This window comes from Odontesthes bonariensis, chromosome 12 (assembly GCF_027942865.1).
Source record: "Odontesthes bonariensis isolate fOdoBon6 chromosome 12, fOdoBon6.hap1, whole genome shotgun sequence".
Lineage (NCBI taxonomy): Eukaryota > Metazoa > Chordata > Actinopteri > Atheriniformes > Atherinopsidae > Odontesthes > Odontesthes bonariensis.
In genome coordinates this window covers 24,257,508-24,280,801 of record NC_134517.1, presented here as the reverse complement: position 1 = coordinate 24,280,801, position 23,294 = coordinate 24,257,508, and the positions used below count along the sequence as shown (strand labels likewise).

The 23,294-nt window shown below is 41.7% G+C and overlaps 1 protein-coding gene across 1 annotated transcript; it reads left to right on the top strand.

Moving 5' to 3' along the window:
• Positions 1 to 171: 171 nt before the first annotated feature.
• Positions 172 to 22,580, top strand: sacs2 (sacsin molecular chaperone 2). The gene is made up of 8 exons (XM_075479805.1): positions 172 to 268; positions 1,194 to 1,239; positions 5,194 to 5,281; positions 6,409 to 6,520; positions 8,153 to 8,299; positions 8,415 to 9,870; positions 10,467 to 10,555; positions 10,647 to 22,580. Exons 2-8 carry the CDS (start codon positions 1,208 to 1,210, stop codon positions 21,554 to 21,556), a joined length of 12,834 nt encoding a protein of 4,277 aa, XP_075335920.1. The 5' UTR covers positions 172 to 268; positions 1,194 to 1,207; the 3' UTR covers positions 21,557 to 22,580.
• Positions 22,581 to 23,294: the final 714 nt, after the last annotated feature.

Sequence of the window (23,294 nt, the reverse complement as noted above, 5' to 3'; positions counted from 1 at the left end):
GATATTATTCGCCGTGACCCGTGGTGCCCTGGTGTTTTGACATTGCCCAGTAAGTTTCGTTTCACCGAAGAGGAGATTTCCGCTGCTGTCCCTTAGTTCTTAGTTTCGATTCTGATGATATGAGAGTCGATTGAGTGAAATGAAATAAACAGTTGAGAACTGACGTGTACTGTTGGGATTGGACATCAGCAGTCGTTATAAAAATGCAGATTGATGCAACTTCACCAGTGAGAGTGGAGCTGATGCGACCTGCGCTGACATGGCTGAGGTACTGTGGTTTTTCTCACCTATCTGCATCTATATGCAATATTATCTATAGTAACAACAATCTATATCGTGCATCTATTTGCACTAATGTTACGCTTTGACAGATGACACTCATGGCACAAAAACCGACAATGTATGAGAAACATTGAAACGACAAAAGAGAGATATTGTCATACTGCTCAGTTTTAGTTCTTGTGTTTTATTTGTGAAGAACTTCAACTTTAATCTTTTTTTTTTACTCCTGCTTCTTTTTTTTCCGTTTTAATGTGACTTAAACGAAAGTGTGAAGGTGTGACACCCCTCTAAGAGGATTAACACGAACTTTCTGAAGAAAGATCTTTCTGATATCACTCTGTCCTTGATCATTCATTTTGTATGAGAGGCTTAGTTTGAGCACAGGAGTCACTATTAGCACCGATTTGTTGAGAAGCAGCAGGAACAGGAACTCACTCTTCTTGTTTAAGATTTCCTTAGTTTATTAGAAACCACAGTAAACCGACTGTGGGTAACTGGAACTGTTTTTTTTTATTGTATCACTGTCTCTAAGAAATACATCCTCATAAAACATTATCCACTTAGTTTTTGTCCAATAGAAGCCAATGGTTTGATGTGGGCAAACAGGAAGAGGAATTAGTTTGCATATTCACATGTAAAAGTCCCTCCGATGTGCTTGCATTTGTAAAAAATATTCTGATTATATTGCACCTGTGTCTGATACTGGACTACTTAAGAAATTGATATTTCAGAAGAAGTTACAAATCAGTGCAGGGGAGCTAAAGCAACAAAAGTGTGTTTTAAAAACAAAGTCTTTGGTTGGTCCAAACTCAGTTACTGTCAGCAACTACTCTCATTTCTTTTGGGTTTGATGTCAGAACAAGTGTTTGCCCTATACTATCCTCCATCATGGTATCCTGACTCTGTTACAGTAACCAACCCAGGAATGATGAGTCAGAAGACGAGGAAGACATCCCGGTGAGTTTCCCCCGCCTTTTGCTCTCCTCTCATTTAGACAGCAAAGAAGGAACACTGAATGAAACGAGCTGATTTAGACACTGACATCTTTAGAAACATTTGAAAATCATGTATTTATTTTGCACAAACTCATGGTTACTACATAAAACATTTCACAGATCCTAAAATCTGTGTATTTACATGCTTGTTTTGCACATAAACCTTCCATGAAAGTTGAGAGTAACGAACAATGACTGCACAGTTCTCTTGGATCCCTCCTCTGGCGGTAAGGTACAACTGCAGCATGTTTTCATTTTACTTCCTGAGTGTCACCCAGTTAAAAAAAAAACTGATTAGATGTCCATAATCTATGGAGTTTCCTTGTTTGTTTATTTTGCACGTGAATATAATACGCTTGAACCCAGTTAGATGTGAGAGCAATAGTGCCAGTCAAAAAATAATCCTGGAAACAAAAGCCCCTTCTAAGATACTTCAGATTCTTGTAGGTACATAAGAACAAGGAAACAACTATTATTTGAGTGTTTTTGCTGAGCAAAGACATAAGTTATACTTCTCAGCTAATAAATTATTAGAAAATCTCCTATAAAAAAAACAATACTTTGGTCCTTTTTAAGGTGGGAAGGTATTTTTCCAGGTGCCTTTTGGTGGGAAACTGCACCCACTCCATGGGGATTTATCAAGCATGTGTTCTACTTCATGGTGTAATATATGATAAGAACAAGGCGATCATTTCTTTCCTCTTTATTAAACAATATAAACATGCTGGGCAATTGAAATAAACACAGTAACACATTTACAGTGTAAATGTGAGATAAAAGAGTACTCCTTTATGCCATCACTGCAGCAGATCAAAAGTTAAAGATGGGAGTGAGAAATAAATGTAACTTTCTTTAGAAAGGTGGTATAGAAGGTATTTATTGTCATCTGAGGATGTAAAACTAATGTAATACCATCCATCCATCCATCCATCCATCCATTATCTTCCGCTTCTCCGGGGATCGGGTCGCGGGGGCAGCAGCTTGAGCAAAGAGACCCAGACGTCCATGTCCCCGGCCACTTCCTCCAGCTCTTCTGGGGGGACCCCGAGGCGTTCCCAGGCCAGCCGAGAGACATAGTCTCTCCAACGTGTCCTGGGTCTTCCCCGGGGCCTCCTCCCAGTGGGACGGGCCCGGAACACCTCACCGGGGAGGCGTCCAGGAGGCATTCTCACCAGATGCCCGAGCCACCTCATCTGACTCCTCTCGATGCGGAGGAGCAGCGGTTCTACTCCGAGCCCCTCCCGGATGACCGAGCTTCTCACCCTATCTCTAAGGGAGAACCCAGACACCCTGCGGAGGAAACTCATTTCGGCCGCTTGTATTCGCGATCTCGTTCTTTCGGTCACTACCCACAGCTCGTGACCATAGGTGAGGGTAGGAACATAGATTGACCGGTAAATCGAGAGCTTCGCCTTCTGGCTCAGCTCCTTCTTCACCACGACGGGCCGGTGCAGAGCCCGCATCACTGCAGACGCCGCACCGATCCGCCTGTCAATCTCCTGCTCCATTCGTCCCTCACTCGTGAACAAGACCCCGAGATACTTGAACTCCTCCACTTGGGGAAGGATCTCATTCCCGACCCGAAGAGAGCATTCCACCCTTTTCCGGCCGAAGACCATGGTCTCGGATAATGTAATGTAATGTAATACCCTAATATAATATTGTCAGGTTTGATGTATATATTAAGGTCAATCACATGCAGTTACACTTTAGATGCTATACGAAGAGCTGAGCAACACATTGGGCCTCATGCAAGAACATTTTCGTATTTTTATTCTATATTTCTCTTACTTTTTTCGTACAAAGGTCTCGTACGAACACGCCACGTCAGATTCAACAAACGCTCTTAACTTCGGAAAAAGTGTGTAAACGACCTGCGTATATGATGAAGGTCACCCGTGCGTATTTAAGTGCAGGTGCACGAGGATAGTAAATTTCCATTCTCCACACCCAAAATCATACCATATAAGGCTGTGCTTGCTCTCTCCTGTGCCAGGACTTGTTGAGTGTTGAGTCATGAGAATGGCATCAAGGCGCAAAAAGAACAACTTTACGGGCTCTGAGACTGAAGTTCTGCTTCCAGAGATCCAAAAAGGAAAATCTGTCATTTTTAGCAGTGTCAGCAGTGGAATTACAGGACCTGCTAAAGCGAAGAAATGGGAAGCAAACGAGTGCTGTTAATTCTCTGTCACCTGTTGTTTGTAATGTCACCGAAATAAAGAAGAAATGGTTTGATATGAAAATGGCTTAAAAATGCGCTCGATGACTGCAACTAAAGCTGTGCAATCAGTTGTTGCCTCATCATGATGGTACTTTGATGGAGCGGTCCATGAGGGGGGTCTTCTGGCACCACACCTTCTGGTCTGCCTGGGCTGGTTCAGGTAGTGGGAGACCCTCGTTCATGGCAATATTGTGCAAAATGCAGCATGCCAGATTTCTCTGGGCTATAGAGCAGTTTGCCCCCCGCTATATCGAGACACCTGGCCTTCAGCTCACCAATAGTGCGCTCCACAACAGCACGGGTGCTTTGACACGAATATGTGTGCAGTTTATTGCTCCGATTATGTTGTGTCATAAGTTTGTCATAAGTATGTCATACGTTTATCATGGGTGATAAACTTATGAGAGTTTTGATGACCAAGAGAGAGCACAACTGAAAGGTTCCTGTGGCCAAAAATCCAAGGGTGGTGATGACCTGGACGTGTGGTGGAATTAGGTTTGATCGGCGTGTTTCTCTCTGGAGTTGTGCCTCTAGCAAGCTGCATATTTGCAGCAGCACAGTCCTCGGCAATCTAAATCGCAAAGTCAGCCATTCGTCTGTCTCCACACGGTCTCTTCCAAGAGCCTGACGCGCTAAGGCATCCAAAAGTAACAAGTCAGCCGCTGGTTACACTTCCCATTGACCTTGTTATATACAGAGTCAAACTAATCTTCAATTAGTGCATAATTTAAATCAAACAGAATAATGTCAGTATCATTATGGGTTATAATGTATATATTTATTTATGTTTGCTTCAAAGTAATTAAATATACAACATTGACAACATTAGTCAAGCAAACTTGATTGGAATAACAGCGGACTATTTTACTAAACTCCTACGACAGCTCTGGATCACTCGTAAATTCTGTTCGTACCTGAAAGAAAACGTAAAATACGAACAAATTGGTGAATGGGCAAATTCTCTTAAATCCCTCGTACACACGATTTAAGACCAAATCTGTGCGTACGAACGGTTGTTGCATAAGGCCCAATGTTTTTATTCTTGTAAAGAGTAAGATGCACAGGGTCAGTTATGGAAAAAAAACTACTACGGCTCGGTTTGCTCTTAATGCAGTTTTTTTTTTTTTTTTCATTCATGCCAACACACCAACAATAACTACTACTTCCAAACGAATATGTACTGCAGCACCTATAAAACACATTTGTAAAAGCTGACATGACCAGTTGGCAAAGTGTTTAATTTTGTTGCACACTCCTGTAACCTATTAACAGAGAAATGTCAGTCAGTTATTATGTAAGAGTTGCCAGAAGATGCTTTATATTCAGCTGTGGTCACTTATAGTGTAGCCCATACGGTAAGAACCCACTACTTTTGAAATACTCTTCACTCTCCACTTGATATTCCCTTATTTCACGTTAGTTCTAGTAAGTACAATTACGTATTTTAAATGTACTGATTCATATGACCAAATTACATTGTTAGTTCAAAGAAATAAATGTAAAATTACACTGCAGGTTGCAGGTTGTATTATGTAGCATTAAAACTATTTTGAAGCAAAGCATTTGTTAGCCATGTGTTTGTTTAACTTTACTCCAATCCTAGTTATTCTCACTCTTATTGCTTGAGTAGGATTCACCTTGTGTTGATTTGAATCTCAGCTTGAGTTTTTTCTCTTTTCCTGATGCTTTGTGCAGGACTTCCTTCGGGGCCACGGCGCCGCCCTTCCTCGACTACCTGAAAGATATTCTGCGTCGATATCCAGACGGCGGGCAAATTTTGAAGGTCGGTATATTACCCGAATTCTGACTGTAACAACTGCTTTGTATGATGTTTTTAGGCAATAATCACGAGTATAAATGTAAAAGAGGGATTGTTGAATTTTTTCAGTTTACAATACAAGCAACAAACCAGTTATGTTTCTGTTTAATGTTGTTAAGATGGTTGACGTCCCTGCTACAGACATATCATTTGTACAAAGTACCCTTCTGTCCTTGCTGTCATCCCAGTGTTGAAGTTAAGCTGTGTACTCTATTTTATTGTGTGTGTGTGTGTGTGTGTGTGTGTGTTTGTGTGTGTATGGGGGGGCACTTCTTTTTACATCATGATGAGGACCAAACCTGACTGGACACCAACATATATGAAGTTCTTGTAAATGTGGGCACACAGTTTTCTTCCCATGGGATCAGAGGGATTTTTGGTGTCAGGGTTAGAATCAGGCAGGCTTAGGTTAAGGGCTGAGCATTCAGTTGCAATGGTTAAGGACACGATAAAAAGCCAGTGAATGCAATGTGTCAATGGAAAAACCTCACTGACGTTAAAAAAACAGACATATTTGTGTATGTGTGTTCATTTGTTCTTTGCATTTCAGGCATTTTCAGATGTGGTTTAGACAATCTGCTCAAAGGACAAAAAGTACATGTATAAAAACTGGATACTTATATAAGAAAGTTCTTCAAGCCGTGGTCCTCACTGATAGACAGACAGAGGGACAGGGTGGTAGTGTAAAGATTTACAATAAGTAATAAACAGTTTGTTTATAAGATCAGTGTGCACAGATGTGGAGTACAATGGTGTGTTCACTTGTAGCACAAATGTGAGGTTTTTTGCAGCTTATAAAGGGCATGGATGATTTTCTTGAATAACCCAAAGTATACAGTAATCTTTTCTGGTTTTATATGTTCAGAAACAGATTAATGTCTGCACAGTCACCACATAAGTTACACTTTATTAACAATAGTTCAGGCTGCTTCAAGGTTTGGTCTTACACATCTGCACGAGTTCACAGGAAAACCTGCCTGGAACACATAATGACACAAAACAATGCATTTTGTTGCTGCTGCGAGTCCGTTGGCTCCCTGTTCATCTGTGTGAAACTGTGTAAATTCACATTTCGTTTTATTTGTTGACAGGAGCTGATTCAAAATGCAGATGATGCTCAAGCCACAGAGGTGGTTTTCATCCACGATGAGAGGAGCTATGGGCACAAGAGTCTTTGGACTGATGAACTGCAAAAATATCAAGGTACCTATGGGATCAGAGAATAACAAACTGTTGATTTAGGGCAGAGGTCACCAACTGGCGTCCCATACGGACCCGGACCTAACCGGCCAAAAACAGAAGGTTATGATTAAACCTGACGGAGCGCTTCTATTTTAACCGGCGCAGCTTTTGTAGTCTTTACGGTAGCAGTTTAGCTGGTGTGGAAACGCACAGACCAATCCCACGTGATACTACCCAGCCAATCAAGTCTGTGCATTACAGGCGGTAAACATTGCGAACCTACAGTGCAGACAGAAAAGAGTTTGAGTCAAGTTACAGATGAAAAGACGATAGATAGCATACAGTTAGAGAAAACAAAGGGAGATATACAGATGACTGACTTGAAGAAAGTTGAGAAACAGGAGTGAGACGGACAAAGGGAGAGGAACGGACGACGGAGCCGGAGAAAGGTAGAGAAAATTAAGTAACAAACGGCGCTCTCCAAAAAAAGAAAAGTGGACAGCGAAAATAGAGCATTTAATCCGGAATGGACAGACTCGTTTCTGTTCATACTTCCCACTGGGAGCATTAAAGCAGTGTGTCTCATATGTTCAGAGACTGTGGCACTTATAAAAAGTGCCAATGTGAAACGCCATTATGAGACAAAACATAAAGGTTTTGAACAAACATACCCACTCAAATCTGAAGTGAGATCACAGAAAATAAGTGGTCTCAGAGCCCGATATGACCAGTCCAGAAAGCGTTCTGTGAAGACCTGTTAGGTGTCACTCCCCTTCAGACCAGTACAAGAGGAGAAGACATCTACCTGGCCATAAAGGAGATGTTAACAAATAGAGGAATAGAGCCAAAACAAGTGTTTTCAATAACCACAGATGGAGCCCCTGCTATGATCGAGAACATTATACTTATCTGCAGTCATACATACATGTTCAGTTCTATGTTACGTGACAATAATTGTCAAAAAGTTTTTGAATTGTACTGAATTCATTTGATTTAACCGTCAGGTATTGATTACATGCAGATGTTGATACAACTACTTGGCTACTTAAATACATATCACACTAAACTTAAATATATATCACACTAAATAGACATTATGATCTTCCGGACCTTTGCTTCAAGAAATTTTCTCGAACTGGACCTCTTTCAGTTTTAGTTGAATACCCCTGATTTAGGGCATACAGAAGGTACCCTCCTGGAGAAAAGGGGGAAAAAAATGGCATCCCTAGTTAATAGTTTTTGAGTAGGATGTTCTACCTGCTTTCATGCGAGTTTTCTTACCATCCACTAATGTTTGTCACGTTATATCCCATTTTCAGAAAAGGTTTCTGTTATGTTGACTCAACAGACATTTCTACAGTCCAACTCTGTTTAGTATACAGTATGTCACTGGTTCTATCTACATCAGTTCTATTTACAATTAACGATAGAGCCAAATATCAATATATTATTACAGAAAATACCCATTTTAGTCAGTTTACATTGAGTCATCATTGGGCAAGTTGTTTGTGTCTGCAGGCTCCATATTAACAATCTAACTGGCAGTTTTATCTTTCTCAGTGCAAGCTGCAAGCATTTATAATGGATGAGAGTGATCAACACCTAGATACCATAAACTTATTGATTTAAAACGTTGTTTTTTTTTTTTCAAAGGTCCTGCTCTCTATGCCTACAACAATGCAGCATTTGCTGATGATGACTGGGAAAGAATTCAGAAAGCAGGAAGAAGTGGAAAGCTCAATGACCCCAACAAAATTGGGAGATTTGGAATCGGCTTCAACTCTGTTTACCACATAACAGGTGAAACTTTGTATATTTATTATAAATACAACAGACAGTCTCAACTTGAAAAGTATTATTAGACACCGTAAATAGGATCATTAATGGAATAACATCTGTTTTATATTACACACAGATGTGCCAAGTATATTCAGCTCAGGACACCTTGGCTTGATGGATCCCCAAGAAAACATATTTGGAGAAAGAAATGGAGGGTTTCTGTGGTCTTTTGAGAATTCTGAACACCAAGAAGCTCTTGTGAATATGCACGATCAGTTCCAACCCTTTCGAGATATAGTTTCCCTTGTGGGCACAGAATGGTCAAAGGTTATCTCGGAGGATCAGTACTTTGATGGGACAGTCTTCAGATTCCCGTTGCGCAACAAGACATCAGAAATTTCAGATAATCTGTATGATTCTGATAAGGTAGTCGACCTATTTGATAGCTTCACTGCAGACGCAGACTTAAGTCTCCTCTTCTTGAAAAATGTCAACTCTGTCTCTTTGATACACATCCATGCTGATGGCTCTGTTGACACCAGACTGGAAGTGAAATCTTCAATTCCCAGAGAAGTTGATTCTAAGTCAGGACATGAGTCAGTCATTGAGGGTTTGACAAGATTCAAAGAGATAACCCTGCGGTCTTCTATTAATTCAGAAGACCACAAAGAGACAAAGAGAGAGCGTGATGCACGTTGGCTTGTGACAACTTGTACCATGAAAGAGGGCAAAGTAAAAGATCTTGATGTCCTTGCAAAAAAGTTGAGCTTTTTACCTCGAGTTGACTTGGCATTCCCCTGTGGTGAGACGAGAGACTGTAATGAGGGTAGGCTGAGCTGCTTTCTCCCCCTCCCAAACAATGCATCCAACAAGACAGGCCTCCCTGTTCACGTCAACGCATGCTTTGGACTCACAGACAATAGAAGACACATCAAGTGGCAAGAGGAAGACCAGAAACACGACGAGCATGCTCAGTGGAACGAACTGCTAGTGAAGAAGATGCTTCCACAAGCATACCTGAAAATCCTTCAAGATGCCATTGAACTTTCCCAGCAGTCCATTCTCCCTGTCTCTTCTGTATACAAATTGTGGCCTGATATCTCCCAGATGCAGCACAAAGAGAAATGGCTTGAAGTCGCTCTGGATCTTTTTGAGCACTTATTCAGACACGATGTGGCTGTCCTCTCTCTTGCCAAAGATGAACGAGAGTTTATCCCACTGTCAGAGGCTGTGTTACCCTGTAATGGTCCAACAAGCACAAACATACTGTCTGCCATTAAAAGGACTTTGGTTTCCTGTGGAGAAAAGCTCGTCACTTTACCCGCCAGCGTGTCGAAGGCTATTAAAGCCTGTCCCCACCACGCTACCCCAGAGCATGTGACTCCAACCTTCCTGAGAGAAGTTCTTCACAGAACTGGAGTTTGTAACATCGCTACAGATGACAAACTCTGTCTGTTGGAGTACATATTGAGTGATGGAGAATACAGAGAACTTGAGGGTCTTCAGCTGCTTCCACTCAGTGACGGCTCCTTTAGATCTTTCACAGACAGAGAGGAAGACACTGCTTTGATTGACAGCGATGAATTTCCAAGGTGGGTTTTAATTAGTCTGTTGTGTTAATTATCTGAACGTTCTTCTTTTTATGACTCGTTAGATATGGGTGAACACGGGGACACACAGTACAGAGCCGCTGCTGCTAAAGAAAATTAATTTTTTTGTTATAAAGGCTTTAAATTGTTGTTGTGACCGTTTTGGAGATATTGTGACAGTATTATAAAGCAGTGCAACAAGGCAAGTTTTGAATATGCTCCAAGGGTTTTATTTTTAATTTAAAAAAAAAAATTCTGTTTATTTATTTATTTTTCATCGTCCTCATATTTATTATGAAACACCAGGAGGGAGGAGCAATAATTTGTGCGTGTGTGTGTCTTGTGTGAGTAAAACACCATAGAGTCTCATCTGATGACAGAAATTATTCTGTGAAGAAATTATTTCTAATTGTCAGTTGTTTTTTTGCCAACTAACCACTTGCCTCAGCATTTCTTTTAAAGATTGCTATTATTTTACAGATTATTTTATTTTACTGAAAAATAATATCTACTTTTGGTCACACAGTTGAAACTTGATGAAGATGTTTTTTGGTTTTGCTACATGCATTATATGCACAATGTTCCTTTTTTTTTTGCAGAGCCTTACTGCCATACTGTGAACACCTCTTCATCTCACAGGATCTCAGTCAAACCTGCAGAACCCACCTGGAAGCACTGAGCAGACAAAGTAGGTCATTTTATCTTAACACACTGTTCTCTGTACATGTACACATGAATATATGTGTATATCTACATATATTTTTATCTTTTGTTTTCAGATTTATTCAGGGTCATCAACATTGATGCAGATGATGTGGCTGAATATACAAGAAGATTTTTGCCACAGGACTGGAAGCAGGCGGGGACAGCGCTGGTCACATGGGACAGCAGCAACAGTCGGCATCCGCCGTTAGACTGGCTTCAGAAATTCTGGAAGTTTCTCAACACTCACTTCAACGAGTTAAGTGCTTTCAGAGAAATACCTCTGATACCTGTCAGTTCTCTGTCTGACAGTCAGCCTGTATCACTAGCTAAACTACAACAGAACACAACCCTCATTTTCCAGAACAGTAAGCAGACTAGTTTGCCAGACCAAATAGCTCGGCTTATGACCAATGCTGGTGGCACAGTAGTGAGGAAAAATGAGTGGCTCAAGCATGAAGACCTTGACACATACGTGCTGAGCCCATCTCCAAGGAGTGTCATGAAGATCTTGAAAAATCTAGACTCCCAGTGTCTCATCAGAAGCCTAAAGTCTGAGCCTCAAAGAGCACGAGAGGTGCTGAAAGACTACCTCTCCCAATTAAATTCCCTCTCAATCAGAAAGAAAGATTTGCTCTTGACGTTGCCTCTGTTTCGAACCATGAAAGGATTCTGTGTTGCAGCTCAATCAAAACAGGCGGTGCTTCTAACGTCTAGTCCAGCAGTACCTACAGAGCTGCCTATGCCTGATTCCATCATCCAGTGTGCTACTGAGGCTGATCGCAGGCTGTTAGAGCTGCTGGGTGTTAGTCTCCTGGGCCCACCTGAAGCAGCCATTGTTCTCATTAACTCGATTGAGACAAAGACTTGCAGAAATGAGGAAATTGAGAAAATAATGAGTTGGATTTTACAGCATGGTAACATCCTTTTCTCTCAAAACCAGCTCTTAAAAGGCAGATGCAGGGATTTGAGCTTCATTGAAGCAAATGGGGAACTGAAAAAGGTTTCGAGGTTTTTTGATCCAAGAACAGAAACTTTCACACTCATCTTTGAGTCAAACTTCTTCCCCCCACCCGTATACACTAAAACACGGCAGATGCTGGAAAGCCTGACGGATCTTGGATTAATAACAAAAGAAGCAGATATGACACCTGAGCATTTGTTGCATGTCGCCACACTGATTGACAAACTGCGTGTGGACTCACACACCGAGGCTCTCAAAAAAGCTCAGGTTGTCTTGGACGTGTTGAAGGCAAATGATCTACTTTCAAAGTTTCCTCCTGAGCAGCTTAATCGCCTGAAGATATTAAAATGGGTCCCAGGTCATCAACCTGGTAACGACAACAGACAATTCTGTGACAAATCTCAGAAAAGCTGTTTCTACTGCCCAGATGAAATGAGACACACTATGTATGAGGACATTATTGGACACGTAATGCCTGTGACAGGGAAGCTGAGTGACAGAGTTAGCAGCAAGCTTGGTCTCAAACGCCTGCCCCCACCCGTGAAAGTGATTGAAAACTTGTCAGTCTTGAAATCAAAAGCACAGGAAATGATTGATCCTGACACAAATGTAGGCTTTAAAAGACAGCTGCACACCATCTATGGACACATGCAGGAAAACATCCCTGCATTTGCAGAGGTGATGAGTAAGGAGACATGCTGGCTATGGGCCCACAACCAGTTTGTTGCACCTCAGGACCTGGTTCTGGAGTACCCAAGTAATCTAGATCTGAGCTCTTACATCGGGAAGGTGCCAGAAGAATTTTTGCCATACAAGACGCTGCTCCAGAAATTTGGCCTGAGAACATCGCTTTCAAAGGATAAGATTGCTGACATTCTTCGTTCTATCCAGCAAAGAATTGTAGCGAGGGAACAGCCCTTTGCAAGTCCGGCTGAGGTAAAAGTGTCCATAGAGATCCTTAACTGGCTGTGGAGAGAGAAGATGACAATTCAGGATGACATCCCGGTGCCTGTCATCACAGACGATGAACGATTCACCCTAAAACCACAGTCAGAAGCTCTCCTCTGTGATGTAAGCAAAAACAGTCTTCAAGAACTTCAGTTCAGTCAAGAAGGCATGTATCTCTTGCACGAAGAAATCCCCATAGCAACAGCTGAATGGTTGAAAATCCAATTTCTCAGCAACTACATCCTTGCTCCAGAGTTAGTGGGAATAGAACAGTGTGGGCAGTTTGAACCAATAACTACAAGGATTAAAAACATCCTTAAAGAGTATGACGAAGACAGTGACATCTTCAAAGAACTCATTCAGAATGCTGAAGATGCTGGAGCAGATGAATGCAAATTCATGCTGGATTTCAGAGTACACAGTGATCCCCCTAAAAGTCTTATTGATCCTGGTATGGCCCTTTGTCAGGGACCATGTCTTTGGGCGTTTAACAATCAGCACTTCTTGTCTGACGACTGGGACAATATTGTCAGAGTCGGCGCTGCCTCAAAGGAAAACAAAGTGGAAAAGATTGGAAAGTTTGGACTTGGATTCAATACAGTGTATCATGTGACAGACGTGCCCTCCATCCTTAGCGGCAACACACTTCTCATACTTGACCCAAATGTTTCACACCTTAAGAAGCACATCAAGCAGAAAACAAATCCTGGAATCAAACTGGATCTCTCTCAGAAGAGACACATTTGTTGTTTTCCTGGTCATTTTGGCCCATATGAACGCATTTTTGATTGCAGTTTCACTAAAAAGAATCCTCCCCAACCCTACGCAGGCACTTTGATCAAACTACCTTTCCGAAGCAACGAAGAGGCTCTCAAGTCAGAAATAAGCACAAAGGTATATCACAAACATGACATCATGGCTTTACAGGAGAACTTCACAATGAATGCGCAAACTCAGCTGCTTTTTCTCAAAAACATCAACACACTGTCCCTACAAAGCATCTCAAGCAATGCATCAACTCCACCAAGAGATGAGGAAATAGAAACCATCCTGACTGTCAGCAAAAGCACTGTGAGCACAATGAGGATTAGAGATGAAACCAAACAGCATCAAGCTGAGGAATCACTGATGAAAATGGATGGTAAATGCAAAGAGATGATTGACAGCTGCACGGTCAACATTGTTGAAGTAACCAGTCAGCATTCTGGTGAAACTGAACAACAAGTCTGGCTCCTGTACAACTGCTTTGGGACAGATCAGTCCTTGAAAATGGCCCTTAAAGGAAACAAGCAAGCCAAGTTCTCTTTGCCCATCGGAGGGATTGCTGTGCTCTTGCAAAACAAAGGCAAAAGTAGAAAACTGTCCCCACTACAAACGGATCTTGTTGGACAGGCGTTTTGCTTCCTTCCTCTGCCCATTCACACTGGTCTTCCAGTAAATGTAAATGGAACATTTGCAGTAATGAGCAATCGAAAAGGTCTGTGGGAAAGTGGAGTGAAAAGCGAGTGGAACAAAGCTCTTCTGCAGGATCCTGTTGTGAGAGCGTATCTTACTGCACTTTTGACACTAAAGAAAATGTCTGAAAACAATCAGCTGGAAACTTACTGTTATCACACCTTTTGGCCTGACAGGGAGAAAGTGAGCGATACTTTCAAGCCTTTGGTGGATGCGTTTTATTCCGCCATTGCTCAGCACTCTAATGGCCCTGAGCTCCTCAGTGATGGAGAACGTTGGTGCTCAATGAACAATGCCATATTTCTACATGAGAGCATTGAGGAGGATCCACACATCAGTGCACTTGCAGCTCAGGTGTGCAAGAAATGTGCAAAAGCAACCAGCTGTTATGTTCCTCTTCCACTGTGGTTGAGAAATAACTTCAAACAAGCTGGCCTACAGAAGGTTTTAGAAAACAGGACCTTGACCTGGGAGAAGTTCTACCAAGAAGTAGTGTTCAAAAACCTTGAAACCTTGGATCCAAAGAGCAGAAATACTCTTGTGCTACATGCGATTGACCTCAATATCAAAGAAATTGACAATCTGCTGAAGGGCTATCCATGCATACCCACAACAGACGGACAGCTCCAGTATATCAACAAACTTGTCGATCCATCAGGGAGAGTGGCCTGTCTTTTTCGAGCAGAAGAGGGACGCTTGCTTGGTGGCACCAAACATGACTTTTGCTCCCCCAAAAGGATCAAGCGTTTGTTGGAACTTGGAATGGCAAATGACCACCTTCCATTGGAGGACATCACACATAAGGCAGGCAAAATGACAGACACCTGGAGGGATAACAGACAGAAGGCATATGAACATTTGAAGTGCCTTCTCGAATTAATGAGGACTCACATGCATGACAAAGACTGTCCCCAGTGGCAGAGACTGAGGATGACGGCATTTCTTCCCGCATTTCCTCCTGGGGACATAAAAATGGAGAGAAAGTTAACACTTCAAAGGCCCACAGTTGTTTTCAGAGACAAATACTCCCTCCTTGTTAACATGAAGCACCACGTGCTGGATCACACTGGTCTGCAAATACACAACACTGATCCACTCCTTGAAGTTTTGGGAGTTCACAACAGTCCAGAGCCAGAGATAGTGCTTCAACAGCTCCAAGAGGCATGTAAGCACTCACAATCCACAGACAGATCTACGCTGCACAAACTAGCATCTGAGTGCTACAAGTTTCTAGATCAATGGATCAGCGGTTGTTCAGATACCACTTTGCTTTCAAGCCGTGCAAATTCATTCCCCTTCGTCTTTGTCGGCGATACATTTGTAAATGTCAACTGCGTGGCTGAAAATTGTACGTTTGAAGCAAAACCTTATCTCCACATACTTCCATCTGCCTTCAGTAGTTTCAAGAATCTCTGGGAGTGTGTGGGTGTTAAAAAAAACTTTACTATCAGTCAGTTTCTTACTGTGCTTCAGGAGCTGCGTTCTCAACATGGAAACAAGCCGCTGCCAGCCAGAGATCTATCAATTTGCCTCTTAATTTTAAACCAGGGGATATTTGAGGACAGACAGAAAACAACAGATGATTGGCTTATACCAAATGTGCATGGTGTTTTACAACATGCAAGTGAGCTGTTTTATAATGACAGCCCATGGATGCCAGTAAGCTCAGATGTCACATTGTGCCACGAAAATATCCCTCGTACTGTGGCTCGCCACTTTGGAATCAAAACAACCAGGCACCATACTCTGGATAACTACACAACTGACATTTCACCATTTTCATTTCCGTTTGAACAGCGAGAACAACTAACTGTTCGAATCAACAACATCATTTCAGCTTACCCATCAAAGAAGGATATCCTTAAAGAGCTAATCCAAAATGCTGACGACGCTGAGGCAACAGAAATTCACTTTGTTTGGGACAAACGACAGCATGGCACCGAGAAGACATTTGGGAAGAGATGGAATCATCTGCAGGGTCCATCCCTGTGTGTGTTCAACAACAAAGTGTTTTCTGAAGATGACCTGAAAGGCATACAGCAGCTGGGAGAAGGAGGAAAGCACAACTCTCCTGGGAAGATAGGCAAATATGGAGTCGGATTCAACTCTGTTTACCACCTGACTGACTGTCCTTCCATCCTCACTGGAGATGAATCACTTTGCATTTCTGATCCCAATAGGAAATACATCGAGTGTCACTCAGACAAACCTTCAGCTGGCATTGGCTATGAACTAGCTGACACTTTCAAGGAGATGTACATGGATGTGTACAAATCCTTTCTTCCTGACAATTTCCCTCTTCAAGAGGGCACCATGTTCAGACTACCACTCAGGAATGATGCAACCGCACAAAAGTCCAAAATATCCCAACAAGCAATCACCGATAGTGACATGAGAGAACTGTTCTCTGCATTGTCTGAAGACCCAGAAGGACTGATTCTGTTCCTGAGAAACATCTGCAGAATAACACTTCATGAAATCAGTGACCATTCAGGAGGACTTAAAACCATTTTTATGGTTGAAAAAAGTCTGCCAGAGGGAAGCGGAGAAGAAAAGGCTGCATTTGTGAAACATCTACAAACTGCACTACAATCTGAGAGACCAGTAACCCCACGCAAGGTTTTCTATGAAACCACAATTTCCACCTCAGATAAAAGACAAAGTAAGTGGATCATTGCAGAACAGTTTGGCTCATTCGAAGGCAATGATGAAGGGAGACTGTCAAACAAACTTCCACATGGAGCGATCGCTGCACGTGTGAGCACAAAGTCATCAAACCCTTCACAGTTCCGTAATGTGGAGTTTAAAGGTGCAGCCTTTTGTTCCCTTCCCCTACCTGGGGAAACTGGACTGCCAGTACATGTCAATGGAAACTTTGAGGTAGACGCTGGCAGGAAAAATCTTTGGAAGGAAGATGGCCAAAGTCACAAGTTAAACTGGAATGAATCTTTGAAACAAAACATCATTGCTCCACTGTACGCCGATCTCTTGCATTACATCAGATGTAAAATTACAGTGAAGACAGTTCCTCTTGCAAGTATTGAATCGTGTTTCAGTTCCTCATACCTGCTTTTTTGGCCAGCTGCATCAAAGAAAGTTGGTGGAGAGTGGGATGAAATGACGCTTGAGGTGTACAGATCAGTTAAAAGGAAAGGCCTTGATGTGATCCCAGTTCTGAGGAGCTCAACGCGCAAGATTGCAAAACATGTATTTAAAGAATTCTCTTTTGACTGGTGTAACCTCAGCCAAACTGAGTCAACTGAGATGCCTCACCTGATGATCTCAGGATATGACGGTATTAATCCCATTTTGGAAGATCTTGGAATGAAACTGGTTCCTAGTTCCATGTCCAAGATATGGAGCAACTTCAGATCAGCTGGAATTGATATGAAAGAAGTCATTCCTTCTGCTGTGCGGACTTTCTTAAAAGCAAAACCCCTCAATGGTCCAAACCACACAGATGAGGATTTACCTTTGCCCATAACTGCCACTCTGATCAGAAATGAAAAAAGGTGTTCTATGCTCCTGAAAGTTTGTTTGAGCGATTTCCACTTGAAAAAGGACATCAAGCAAAATCCAGATTTACTGAATGGTCTTCCACTTCTTCTCACAAAGGACAAAATGTTGAGAGTGTTTAACTCTGAATCTCCCAAACTGATATCAAGATATGACAGTCTTTTTGTTTCCTACGAAGGCCAGTTTGCAGACTATAAGACCAACTCTGATCACATTGAGCTTCTGCAAACTTGCAACCTCATCAAGAATGTGACACTCCCCTCTGCAGCCAAATACCTGAAGCCGTTAATTCAGGATTTTCTTCAGAAGTGTGAAGTTGATCCGAACAGTCGTCTTCCTGTCCCAAACGCAGCAATGCTGAAGTGGTTGGAATTACTTTGGAGGTTCATAACAAGTGAAATTGCACCTCCAACAACTATTCCTGAAGAAAAGAATCTGACATTAAGTGATGTGAGGAAGCTCTTCAGTGACTGCTGCATTCTACCTGTTGTGTGTCCGAGGTTAAAGAACAAGCACTTCCTGCAAAAAATGCAAGACATGCCAAGTGTGATTCAGTGTGCCTCAGACAAAGACATATCACACATCCTCTTTAAACTTGGTTTTATGAAGATTGACAGTGTTTTCTTTAATAAGACAGACCCACAGTTATTTTTACTCCTCCATAATGAACTCATGGATGTGAAAGACAAAATCTCAGTGTTGGACCAGGTCTGCAAAATCAACGGCTCTGAGTTTTCCCACCTTTCAAGTGGTGATATGAGAACATTTCAGAGATTTCTGCAGTCTGAAGAATCTAAATCCGGACACAGTCAAGAGTACAAGAGGAAGCTTAAATCCTTACCATTATTTGAAACAGTGCAGGGTGAAAGAGTAAGGATTGATGGACCTGCAGAGGTATTTGTCCTCAGCAGCGAATACTCTGAGAGATTTCCAGATTTGTTCGCTATAACCAATGGCAACAGCATTTTTCTCAAAGACAATCTAGAGAACTGCGCTCTGTCAGAAATGCTGAAAATTACCATCCTGGGTGATTTGGAGTATTTCCTGAAGTTCATTCTGCCCGTTGTCCACAGACTCACAGAGGAACAGACTCTTCACTGCCTCCAGCTGTTACTGCAACTAAATAAACATTCCCATTTTCATCAGCACAAGAAGGACATCATGTCCACAATGAAAACCGTGAAACTGATTTGCAGTTCTCAAGGCAGACTGGAGACGGCATCTTACTACTTTGATGATCACATTAAGCTTTATGAGAAAATGGTGCCACAAGAGAAATTTGTGCCTGAGAAGTTTTGGAGAGAGCTGTGTGGAAGAGATACCATCTACGAGGCAAGGACAATGATCAGAGAACTTGGAATGAAGCATGAAGTGTCCACAGATGACATCATTGATTTTGCGTACCAGTTAGAAGCAGAAGCAAAAGGAAACTGTAGCCTTGAAGAACTGAAAGAGAAATCAACATTGATTCTCAGAGCAGCCTTGCAAAAAGGGAATGCTGACAGCAACACAGGGCCAAATCTGCTGAAGAGAATAGCCGACATCAAGTTCATTTTTCCAGTGAAGATTCGAGAAGAACTTTGCAACTATCATCAACCGTTTGCTGCACACAGAGCTGCTGTTAAAATCAAAGGATCTTTGATCGACAGAAATCCAACGCATGAAGATTTGATTTGGTCCTCAATGCCAATTATCAATCTACCAGTTTACATCTCAGACAATCTCCTGCAAGTAATCAAAACTGCAGGAGCACACGGAGAACCTCCTTCACACTGTGTGACCAGTAACATGACAAACATCTGTCAGTCACCATGTGAAACAGAGCAGCTGATCAAAACAAGGGCGAATGTGTTTCGCAGAGCATATGCCTATCTGCAAGCAAATGGCTTTGATGGACAGACACTGGCTGGTCTTCCTGTTGTATTGGTCGAAGAAGACACACAGCTTTTTAAACCTGAGAATGTATGTCTCTCACTATGTCATGAACATGACTTCAGACCATATTTGTACAAAATTCCTTCACAAGATGCCATGTATGCAGAGTTCTTCAAGCAGATTGGAGTAATGAATGAGGCCACTGCGGTGCAGTATTGTAACGTCCTGGCAGCGATTTATACTGAAACCTATGATAAACCGCAATTAAACCCAAACCAGATGAAAACTGTAAAACGAGCTGTTGAGCAGTTGTTCGAGCTAATCAAAACTCAAGAAAGCCAGCTCTTCACTGCCAATGTTGAGACTTTATATCTTCCTGCAGTGGACGGAAAGTTGCATCCCTCATGCAAACTCTACTACAATGACACAGTGTTCGAGACCAAAAGGCTGGAAGAGGCGCTGCAGGATGAGTTCCTGTTGCTGGAGAAACTCAGTAACTGTCATTTGGGCAGTGACATCTATGAACAACATCGGCTGGTCAGACTGCTGCCTAAGGAATTTCAGCCTAGGATGTTGTCTCAGTTGACTACAGAAAGAGTGGTGGAATCACACATGCAGCTTTGTGAGCTTGGGGACGGTTGTGACTTTTGTGGATGGTTTATTAAACATCTCTCTTCAGAAGAATTCAAATATGGACTAACGTCTCTTCTCAGAGAGCAAACTCAGGGCGAAACTACGCAACAAGAGGCTGCCGAGATGTTTGAGAAGACTTTTGGCAGCATCCAAATTGTCTGCTGCAAATCATTGGAAACAATGCTGTGGCTTGATGACCAGCCTCTACACCAGACTGCCAGAGAAACCCAAGTTTATGTCAAACGAGAGCATCAAGGTTGCACCTTTTTCTTAAAGCACAACGATGACCTGGCTCCTAAAGTGATAAATAAAGTTAACATGATGTTGATAAAGGAGATCAATGCTCTGTTAGGTCACAAAATTGCATCAGTTCACCTGACTGTGCTAGGAGAACTTCTGATGTGCGATGATTTGGAAGATGTTCAGAAAACTCTGGCTGACAATGAGATCCACGACAGTGCTGAAACTGCCAGTTTAATTCTTAATCCTCCAGCCCCTGGGACAGATATTCCTGAAGAATGGCTGGATTCATTGGACATGAGCTTCCTCAACAACTTTGAAGAGGGAGAATACGTTGGTTACGAAAACAACAACACGTACATTTATGCAGTCATTCTTGAAGAGTTTCCTGGGAACTCTGGACGATGTTCCCAGAGATACAGAATAGATATTGGAGAGGATGATCCCATTGAAGTCAGTCATCTTGACCTGTACCAACTTAAACGTGAAAAAAAGCTAAGACCAGAGGGTAGAACGTCCACATCCTCAATGGAGCTGAAGCTCGTCCCAGGATCTGGGCCACGTGCTTCCCAACCTTCAACAAGTTCTTTACCAGCCTCTTTTAATGAAGCGAAAAAGGAAATTGACAAATGTCTGGCTGAGATCTGGACACTTCCTGAGGCGGAGAGGCAGAAGGCCATCAGGCGACTGTACCTTAGATGGCATCCTGACAAAAATCCTGACTGCAAAGAAGTCGCCGAAGAGGCTTTTAAATATTTACAAAATCGAATTGAAGAGCTCAAAAAAGGCAGAACTGTAGGTGCGAGCTATTCGAGCGGAAACTTTGATTTTAGAGGCTTCTACCAGCAGTGGAACCAGGAGGCCAGACGTCACAGAAGTGGTCGAGAAAGATTCTTTAGGAGCAACCGTTCCTATAACTTTTGGAGCCATAACACAAATGTCCCAAGGCCGGACAAAGAGGAGGCCCAGCGCTGGTATAAACAGGCCCGCTGTGATCTCGATGCGGCTCAAAACGACATCGATGGAGGCAGTACTGAATGGTGTCTCTTTAAAGTACATCAAGCAGTGGAAAAGGCTCTAATTGCTGCAGAGTATAAACGGAATGGTCAACACCCCACCAGCAGCTCAATTTCAGCCACTGCAGCGAAAGTTTCCCACTACCACCATCAACTGAGAGATCTGCCTCAAATTGTGGAACATCTGAATTCTCTGGGAGTGGACCCCAAGAAGACTCAATACCCCAACTGCCACCCAAAGCCCCACATTCCAAACGGACGGTTCAGATCAGAGAATGGAGTGTTAGCGCTGAGCAGGGCGTCTGAGTTACTGAGTAAAGTAGAGGCATATGTGAATTAGACGGGCACTCGGAGAGCTCCGTCCTCGGTCTTAACCCATGCATCAGCTTCTGAACGGTCCAGATCCGCAACCATAATTAAATGTTGAATGGTTCTCTCTTTGCCTGCTCTCCACCTTTCATAAAAATTGTAAAAACAGCTTTTTTTTGTCATATGAAATGAAAACGGACAAATTCTTTTAGACTCTTTGTCACATGCATTTTTATGCAAATTTATATATCTTTTATTTTTATCTATATCTTTATTTTTTTAAGAATGGCTGAACCCACTGAGGACCAGTACGATCACTGTAAAACGTTGTGTTTTGTTAGCAAACTGATGAGAACATATTTCCATGTGTGTGATTAACTTCTGATATATAATGCGTTTGTTTGTTTACCGACACCTTTTTTGTGTTTTTGGCTCTTAAAAGAGCATTAAAGTTGACAGTTCTTAGAGATGATGTAAGCATCCAGTTATTGTTTTAGATATTTTCTTCTTTTCGTTTCCAGTTCCTTTTAGCGTCATTAAGTTCCAGGAACGGGTTTTCCTGCTTCAGTTTGGTTCCTTTTCTTTGTTTAAAAAAGAAAAAAATTCTAACATTTTTTTATGCTTCGGCAAATTTGACTAAAGTGAATCATCGTTGAGACACTGCTGTATATGTAAGTACAGACAGTATGTATAGTTTATTTTTTTCCTTTTCATTCTTATTTCTATTTAAGTTTTTTCTGTTCGGTAAAATGTTTTTATGTCCAGTTTTAGTTTTCAGCTTATTTTTAATGAACCATAATAACCTGTATATGTTTACTTGGTGAGGGACATTATAGTCAGTCCATTTACATACAGTACTGAATATTTACTTCTTAAGGGCCAATAACACTGTATGGATTTGTTCAGGGAATCTAAAATCTGTTTTGGGGTATAGTATTTTTTCTTTTTTCATATATACTTTATGTATTACTCCTTAAAGAACTAGTCAGTAGGACTTCAGTGGTATTTTTTATTATCACAAGTTCTTTTTAGTTTGAATTTTACTCTGAAAATAAAAAAATTTAAAAAAGATAAAACGGCAATCTCTGTCATCATTTTCCATATATGCCCAGTGGAAGCCAACGATGCTATAGAAATTCTGAATGATTTTCTTTTTCTTTTTATGACTTGAAGCTGATGAAACGGGAACAGTCAACATACAATCGGACTGAAACGCAGCACAAATGTCCATCTGAAATAATACTTCATGCTGCGATTGGTACGGAAACTTATTCATTGTTTGAAAAAGATTTCTGCATTAAAGGAGCTGCAGAAACCTTCAGATACAAATGAGCATTACCTGAACTTTGCTTCACTGTTGCAGTTTATAATGATATGATATGATTTTAATTAGATATAAATCAACCTAATAATTGTAGGTTTTTTTTACTAATTATTCTCAGACCCGATCAGGACAACAAAGAAGAACTTAATGTCCTTACAAAAACTATGTGAGCACATCCATAGTGAGGCTTAAAGGTCGTAACCCTTTATTTACAACTCATCTAACCGCATTAATTAACAATAAACCATATATACAGTTTTAAGTGTGGTAGGTAAACAGAACAGTTATCTAATGTACAGTTGTTACATCCGAGAGGAAAGGCATATTTTACTGCTGATTAATGCGGTTAGATGAGTTGTAAATAAAGTGTTACGACCTTTTAGCCGTTCTCTCTGACCCAAAGGTCAGTGAAAGCTAAATAAGCCTCACTATGGATGTGCTCACA

Coding starts and splice junctions, on each gene's coding strand:
- sacs2 (XM_075479805.1), top strand. CDS start 1,208: ATGATGAGTCAGAAGACGAGGAAGACATCCCG. Junction 1,240..5,193: donor AAGACGAGGAAGACATCCCG/GTGAGTTTCCCC, acceptor TGCTTTGTGCAG/GACTTCCTTCGGGGCCACGG. Junction 10,556..10,646: donor GGAAGCACTGAGCAGACAAA/GTAGGTCATTTT, acceptor TTTTGTTTTCAG/ATTTATTCAGGGTCATCAAC.